This window comes from Drosophila albomicans, chromosome 2L (genome assembly GCF_009650485.2).
Source record: "Drosophila albomicans strain 15112-1751.03 chromosome 2L, ASM965048v2, whole genome shotgun sequence".
In the NCBI taxonomy this organism is placed as follows: domain Eukaryota; kingdom Metazoa; phylum Arthropoda; class Insecta; order Diptera; family Drosophilidae; genus Drosophila; species Drosophila albomicans.
In genome coordinates this window covers 22,742,117-22,750,260 of record NC_047628.2, presented here as the reverse complement: position 1 = coordinate 22,750,260, position 8,144 = coordinate 22,742,117, and the positions used below count along the sequence as shown (strand labels likewise).

General features: G+C 42.8%; 3 protein-coding genes across 4 annotated transcripts; 1 reads left to right on the top strand and 2 right to left on the bottom strand.

Moving 5' to 3' along the window:
* Window positions 1–7: 7 nt before the first annotated feature.
* LOC117563926 (thioredoxin reductase-like selenoprotein T homolog CG3887) lies at window positions 8–1,419 on the bottom strand. 2 transcript variants are annotated; one of them, XR_007954687.1, is made up of 3 exons: window positions 1,158–1,419; window positions 399–1,044; window positions 8–342 (listed from the first exon to the last, which is right to left on the bottom strand). XR_007954687.1 is itself a non-coding variant. In XM_034242497.2 (2 exons), exons 1-2 carry the CDS (start codon window positions 1,298–1,300, stop codon window positions 594–596), a joined length of 594 nt encoding a protein of 197 aa, XP_034098388.1. In that variant the 5' UTR covers window positions 1,301–1,419; the 3' UTR covers window positions 8–593. The 2 variants fall into 2 exon arrangements, 1 of the variants encoding a protein (XP_034098388.1); XM_034242497.2 differs by having other exon boundaries at window positions 8–1,044.
* A 133-nt stretch (window positions 1,420–1,552) lies between these two features.
* On the top strand, window positions 1,553–2,513 carry LOC117563927 (39S ribosomal protein L48, mitochondrial). The gene is made up of 3 exons (XM_034242498.2): window positions 1,553–1,764; window positions 1,829–1,924; window positions 1,989–2,513. The coding sequence occupies exons 1-3, from the start codon at window positions 1,753–1,755 to the stop codon at window positions 2,421–2,423; spliced, it is 543 nt and encodes a 180-aa protein (XP_034098389.1). The 5' UTR covers window positions 1,553–1,752; the 3' UTR covers window positions 2,424–2,513.
* A 90-nt stretch (window positions 2,514–2,603) lies between these two features.
* On the bottom strand, window positions 2,604–6,315 carry LOC117563924 (WD repeat-containing and planar cell polarity effector protein fritz). The gene is made up of 7 exons (XM_034242493.2): window positions 5,583–6,315; window positions 5,052–5,355; window positions 4,023–4,976; window positions 3,490–3,956; window positions 3,035–3,432; window positions 2,818–2,974; window positions 2,604–2,757 (listed from the first exon to the last, which is right to left on the bottom strand). The coding sequence occupies exons 1-7, from the start codon at window positions 5,983–5,985 to the stop codon at window positions 2,651–2,653; spliced, it is 2,790 nt and encodes a 929-aa protein (XP_034098384.2). The 5' UTR covers window positions 5,986–6,315; the 3' UTR covers window positions 2,604–2,650.
* Between the last annotated feature and the right edge of the window lie 1,829 nt (window positions 6,316–8,144).

Sequence of the window (8,144 nt, the reverse complement as noted above, 5' to 3'; positions counted from 1 at the left end):
GTTGAAATTGATTGAAAAAGGATACGCCCTTGCATACATATATATATTTTGTTGCTTCTGCTATTAACAATTATTAAATGTTACATAATTTGATGTTCGTATTAAGCTATAAAACAGGGCAAATGTACGCTAATACAAGATACGTTTGCATGCAGACTTGCATCCAATCCAATACTAATAATTCCCAGGGATTGATTCACACCAAACGTGCCACATTCGGTGGCATCTATTATACATACACAGTCATTAATTATTTATACTATATAGCTGGGAGAGGGAATTTTGTTTTCTTTTTGTTCTTGACACAAAGTAGTTAAGTAGCAGCTGTTAAAGTAGTTGTTGCTGTGGTACATAATAATCATGAAAAGGTGAAAACAAAAGTACATAAAACTATTTACGTAAGTTCGAGACTGAGAAAAAGAGTACAACAGTTGTGTTAAATCTAATCGCCCTACATGTTCTCTTAATGTATTACAGTTTTGTTTCGCTTATTTCTCCGTCTCTCTCATATTATTTATTATAGATTTGGTGTTTTGTTCATTCTATAGTTTTCACCACCACCAGCGCTGCTCGAGAATGGGTTGTTGTAACTATTATTTAACAAAGTCTGGATTCTCCTGTACCTTTTCAGAGAATTGCAACTGATTGTCGATAATCTGGAATAGCACTTCAGGCGCTGGAAAGCGTCCAGTTTGTATTTTCGACCAAACCGGCACATCATTAAGAGTTATCTCAAAAGCACCCGACGAAATCAGTTGACCTTCGATCATGTTTCCCAAAAAGAAGATCATCATACAGGCGTAGATTTTGTTCGATTGCAGATGAGCCCACCAGCCGGGGGTGTTAATACCCAAGCATGTGAATGGACTCACTGAGCTGACCACAGATACAATGATAATGATTTTGAGTGCGAATATTAGCTTTGAGAGATAATAATTCAAGCCTGGGGGATCGTAGTTGGCGCCATGAACCTGAATCTGTGGATACTTTTCGCCCAGAATGTTTACATAGTCCTCGAATGCCTTGCGATACCCGCACGAGTAGCTGTACAACGAAAAAAAGAAAAACAATAATAGCATAACATACGTAGTAATCAGAATGCGATAATGAGTGTGCTATCGCTGGGTGCGAGGGCTGCGGCTAATTTATACACTTACCAATAAAGAAAAGTCATCGTTGGAGCAACGCTCTGTCCAAATTTCGTGGCCGGTATTTCTTTGCCCCCTTCAAATGCCAAGGCATAGCAGGCGCACAAGCAAAGCACAAGCAGTGCAATGTTCCTGCCATTTAGTGAGTCCATTATGTGTTTTTCCTAGTTTTACTTCGATCGAAAAATTGTCGTGCAACGAATTAGCAGCAAATGTAAAAATTTATTATCTTCTTCTTCTCAAACTGTCATTTGCTAGTAGCAAATTGCTACGAGTGTTTACGATTGAAATTTATCGATATATTTGAATGACGTGTTGGAAGTCGAATTATCGATTGAATGCCAATTTATTTCTATCAAAACTGATGAAAAAATTAGATGGTACTTTATTTGATCAACATACAATCGTTACCCTGAATAGTGGAATCATTTATTTTGCTTTGCTATTGCATATTTTTCTTCACTTACATATGTACGTCGTCTGTACCCAAATGTCAATTAATATATGTATGTAGGTGGTATGACGAACTGCTTGAACGTGCTGCGTCTCCACACAACAAAACAGCTGTTGTGACATAACCTGCATTTCTTCGGGAAAATTGAAAATGCTGCGCCGAGTAAATAACAATACCGCATATTTTTGTATTTATTTATTAAAATTATATTTTTTAACAATTACAGTTATTGCCGTCACTGCGCCAGGCGTTGCAGACGACCCCAACAATCACAGCTGTCCGCCCTAGCAGTTACAGTGTCTATGAGCCAGACTATCTCGAGGTGGGTTACAGCACAATAATACTCTGTGTTTATTGATGTTTTAATATGAATGAACATCTTGCAGTCACTCAAGCCTAAGTTTCCGCAATACGAGTGCCTAAATGTTCAGATCAAGGGCTACGATTATCCGTTGCTCGAAAGCTATCAACGATTCCTGCACAGCGTTGCCGAATATCTAGATCTGGATGTCTCCGATTGTTATGCACTGCCGCCGCAGCAAACACAGGTGCAGCGGTTGCGTCCCAATTCGACGGTCGTCGAGGCTGATTACAAGCTGACCACTTACGAGCGTAATCTACAGCTATCCAATGTCGATGCCCCCATTTATCCGCAATTTCTGCGCATTGCCCAAGCCGCCCTACCTGAGGGAGTGCATCTTATGGTGGCTGAACACACGGACGAGAGTGATGAGCGTCGCTATGTGCCCGACAAGGATCTGCTGGACTTGAAGGCGGAGCTGGAACGCATGGGCGGCGCTACCCCTTCAAAAAAAAAATAAGCTCAATTGTCATTTTTTTTTGGCATATGGGTAAAACGTTAATCACTAGTTTTTTATTGAGTATAAAATAAATCCTGTGTATAAGAGAGATATAGTATAGTGAAGAAATATCTAAAAACAAAACGTTCCTATTTAAAGCTTTGCACTATATGGACGGCAATGGTTACACACTTGGAAGACGGCTCTCTCACTAATCTACATAATTAATTGCACTATCAAATATTCGCTTAGACAACACCAAAATGCACCACTTTGATGGATGATGACGACGAACTGGGTGCCGATGCTTTACTCGATTCCTCATCGCGGCGCCTCGTTGGCGGCTTGCTGACATCTGTAAATTGTTCCATATATTTAGCGACTGTTGTGCATAAGTTGAGTAAATAGTGCTTACTTGTTGTGATTGGATTAAAGTCCTTCAAGTACTCATCATTTGGATGGCAAAGAGGCAAACTATCAGCTAACTCCTTTCGCGGATTCAAATGCCGCGCCGTTGGACGTGAATAGCCATTACGCTTAGGCGGCATGGGTTTGTCCTTTCGTGGAATTTCCTATCACAAGAGATGACAATGAATTATGTGTTCGACTGGAGTAGGCACTTCGAGACTTACTGGCACAACAGCCACCTGTATGGTGTCCGAGAACTTGACTTTGTTCTTCTCCGTGGGCGTCGCTTTAACGCTGGGTGCTGCAGCAGGTTCGCCATTAAGTTGAGCGGGGGCAGCATTAGATAAAATCGAAGCCGTGGGCTTTTTAAGCAAAAGACGTTTCTGATAGTCCTCATTATTGAGTGTTGGCATCGGCAGCATTGCTGGAATGTTCCCAGACACAAGTGGATGCTGATAAAACTTGGGCTGATACGGTGGAATAGGCTGCGTCTGCATTGTTGCCAGAGGCGGCAGTTGTGTGGTAGGATCAGCAAACGATGAGGACTGCAGTCGTGGCGCTGGACTGCTAGGCATGGGTAAGCCAACAGTTTGATCTGGTACATCTTGAGACCAGACGTTGCCTGCAAATTAGATTGTGTCTAATATTATTCAAATCTATTTGCAGTTGTGCTGCTTACCATTGGCATTAATTGGCCTTGCAGGTGTTTGGCTGCCACTTTTCTGCGCTAGCGCGACCAGCGACGTGGTTGTGGACGCGCTGCTCAGCTTGGATGTACGCAACTCTGGCAATGGCGGACGCAACTCGGGCTTAGGTATATTGATCTTGATCATTTCGGCATTAAAAATCTTGGACTTGAACGAGGGCAAAGGTGGCACATAGTTTTTCAAGGCCTGCTGACTGGGTGATGAGTAACTGGACTGTGAACATGCGGAATCGGGACGTAAATCGCTGGCTAAACTCATGCTGAGATGACCAGGTGACACGGGATCCTCTCCATGGATTATGGCGGCGGCCTGACTAAATGCGGCTTGGGCAAATTCACTTAGGCTGGCAATACATTTGGTCAGATTGTATAGATCCATAAAAAGATCATAGTCCGCAACATCTTGAGCCATCTCAAAGGCCTCGTTGAATAGGTTTTTTCTGAGTGATAGCATAAAAAGGAATTATAAATAAAAAGTACACAACAAAAAACCGTGCCAAACTTACCGCAGCAAAAAGAAGCAAAAGCGTCGCTTTAAATCATAGACCTGATCGCTAAACTCATCCTTCGTATCCTCGGAGAGAGTGTGCGCAAAAGTGCGTAGTGCTCTAGCCATCAGGTCGCAACGCGCGGCGCGCCTCTGGTCGCCCGCAAAGAACACATAGTTGGCAATTTTATGCAGCGTTATTAGACACATTGCACCATACGTCTCCCAGTTGAGCGAGGCGAGCACATTCACCGCTCTTTCTGGCTGCTGCAGTCGTAAATACTTGTCCGCAATCACATCGGCCGTTAGACCCGAGTTATGGATATCACCGCGCATTCCGGCGCCACCAAAGATACGCATGCATGCCAGAGGTCCTTGATCATATAACATTAGAAGCAAACAATCCGTTTGAGCGTAGGTGTGTGTAAAGCTGCCCAGATCGGGTTTGCGGCTGAAGGCGATGCTTAGCAGCGTTGGCTGTGAGGCAAAGTAATGCGACAGATCCAACAGACTCAGCGGGGTTACACTCTCACTCAACAGCTGGTTGCCAATGGGCGCTAGCGCCAAATCAAAGCATTGCAGCACTGACCGCTCATTGGCCACGCAAAGCAGGGCGGAGTCGCAGTGCCAGGCACATTGAGTGGGCACAATCTCAATTTGATTGACATATTTCGTGGTCTGAAGCACCAGATCGTGCAGACAAATGTTGCGATCCACACTACCTAGAAAGAGCTTCTCCTGGTCCGGACTGAAGGCAAACGAACAGATCTGTGTGCCCAGCGCAATCGATGTAATTGCCGTACGTTGCATTTTCCCAGTGGCCAGCTCATAGGAGCAAATCTCGGCGCTGATGTCACCCTTGCGTGACACCTTCTGTTCGAGTGTGATGATTTGATTCTCAGAGCTGCGCAAAAAATCCACGCACAACGGATCGTTCTCGGACCAACAATAAGCAATCGATTCCAGCTGCAAGCTACAATTAGAAGTTGAATTAATGAATGTTTAATGAATGCATCTTGTATTTTATTTGCATAATTAGCTGACTTACCCTTTGATCTTGAAGATGTGAATGTTAGCACGATCCTGATCACGTATCGTGGGTCGCCATGGATACACTTCGTTCTGTGAGGATTGCGTCCAAACCACAAACAGATCAAAGCTGCCGTTAACCGTAAGATGGCGTGCCAATTTACGCTCCGATGCGGCGCCCGGTATGATCACATGAAAGATACGTGGATCCATGTTTGCAATCTTCTCCGGCCCCAATGGCCGGGCATTGGGACGCTGCAAATGCACCACTGTCAGCTGGTTGGTATTGTAGGCCAAGACGATGTGGGAACGTGTAAAAAATGCTGAAGAGTCGAAGACAAAATGCATAAACAAAACATGAAAGCGCGAGCACAGATTAATTAAAAATTACAATAATTGCATGTGGAATGTGTGTTGTTGTCATGTATGTATGTGTGTGTGTGTGTGGGAAAGTCGCTAAGTCGTTATAAATGCAAATTTCTCTTCAATGGAGCCATCGACACACACGCACACTCGCACACACACACATACTGGAATGTATCTCACTCACCATCGGTAATGACCTCGGCGGCCAATTTGCCAACAAGATACTTTTCAAAGACCATGCGCAATATGTCGCCCGTATAGATGTCCACACAAATGTGCGCCATGTGCCCATTGTCGAAGAGCAACAACACTTGGGCCGCATCTTGCCACTCGGAATGCACCAGTTTGTGGGAGCGCAGCAATTCCTCCAGCTTCTTAAGATTATCCTTTAAACGTCCTGCCGCTTTGCGACTATTTTTGAGCACTGCAAGACCATTGCGTCGTTCGGTATAGTCCCGTTTCGAGAGCGCTCCTAACTCTTGGGAAACTTCGCGTTGCCGTACATAGCGAAAGGCACCGAAATCGCTGTTTTTGATGCGCACCTCGTCGCGCAGCGTTGTCCAGAAGTGTAGCTCGCTGAGCAGCATCGCGACGAAGGAGTTCAACGCATGGCCGCAACGCGAACGCAAATGGAAATGAGCATTGGTTGGAGTGGTGGTATAACTACAATAAATTGTGTAAATGGGTGTCGTCCAATTACAGCAGTTCACAATCGCGTCGATTGGGGGCAAGCAAGTGGCGCATGCGCATGAGTTCTGTACGTCAAACAAATGCTGCGCACTTTGTTTTACCGATAACTTTATGTAAACAATAAAGTGTTTTTGTAATTCTGTGTATAGAAACAGTGCAAATAAGTTTATTTGACGAAAACACGACGCACGCAAAACGTAAACACTGAAAATTCGTCAGTGACGTGCAGCGTGACCACACGATCAAATTCGAAGTATACTAGTATATTTTGAATACGTAAATATACCACTGTCACAAGTTTGGCCACTCTATCCCAGTGATGAGATTATTATCGTATTGGCGGCATATTTAAAATACTAATACAGGTAAGTAATTTGGAGATAACATTGCGTATTTTTAAGGTACGCAAGGACAATTTTTATAACCTTAGACGTGAATAGGTATCAGTCCAACATAGAAGCGGTAGACACTGCAGAATAGAAAAAAATGTAAGAATAACATATATGAAAAATGTGCGCATTTAAGAAACTGTGTCACAAAACCTCTATAGGGGAACTGGTGCTGGCCATATGTAAAAATGCAATGTCATCCTATCAGTCCAGAAATACTTGGCACTATTGGTTTAGAAATTCACCCCCCCCCCCCCCCCCCACACACACACAGACACACACACACACACACACAAATACACTATAAGTTCGCAAAAACAACTACAACAATCTCGAGGAGATCTCTTGTAAGATTCCACTTGGAACACCTGAAGCAGCAGGCGAGCATAATTGAGTAGCAAGTGGATTAATCTAGAAATACACGGAAATATTCTGTGTTTTGATTGGTCAATTTCTCACAAGTTGTGCTCTCGAATGTGGATCCTAACAGCGGAGCATGAGAGTATGCTTTGGTCATCTCAGAGCGGGAGCTCTTAGTGCAATTGATCTTCTGTATTGATGCTTGCTGCTGATTTATGTTCCCCTAGTACTTACCATGATGATTTGGTACTTTTGGGAATACGTGACCAGGTAGACTCCCAAGCAACAACAATCTCCACGAGATTCCTTGCACAATACCACGTGGTTGAACTCAAATACCAGGCGAACATAATAGAGTAGCAAGTGGATTGATATGGTAATTCATCCAAATATGCCTTGCTGCCATTGGTCAATTTCTCAGGACGTATGCTATGGTATGTGGATCCTAAGAGCGGGAGTATGTGAGCTAACTGTAATCCTCTCACAGCAAATTGTGCAATTGATTTTCTGTATTATTGCTTACTGCTGTTTCATGTTCGCCTAGTATTTGCCATGATGATTAGAGACTTTCGGGCGTTCGGGACAAGTTGGAGTCCCAACAACAACTATACATAACAATCTCGTCGAGATTCCTTACACAATAGCACGTGTATAAACTGAAATACCAGGCGAACATAATAGAGTAGCAAGAGGATTAATCTGGAATTGTATCCAAATATGCCTTGGTAGAATTGAATTTCTGTATTATTATTTGCTGTTGATTATAATCACATGGAACAACTGAGATACAAGGCAAATACACAGGATCTACCTGGCGCACAAAGTACAGAAGAAAAACGGCTGAGAGACAAATATTTTTTCTTGTGCGTTGCTTCTTTCTGCTAACTTATGCCTGCCTGGTATTTCAGATAATAATTTTCCATTTTTCAGCCTTTTGCGACGGCGATCTCAATTCTCTAATTTAATGAGGCGCTCCCTACTAAACAACGTCCATATTATTTACATTTATATAAAGAATTGATTGATTTTTTAATTACAACAAATAATACTGTTATAATTATTATTACTTTCTCACTGCTAATCAATAGGGTTGGCTATTTGCTTATAAAATATATGTATACTTACCATATTTAAAAGTATTTGCACTTAATTTCCATAGGTAATCCCCGTGTCTGACGGAACATGCTATTCCTTAATATCAACTGTAATGATAATTTATTATCTTCTCCTTGATGCCTCTTGAAATAGTGGACTATGTTCGTTGCTCGGCAGACGTTGCGAAGATAAGATTAAACTAAAGTAATGCG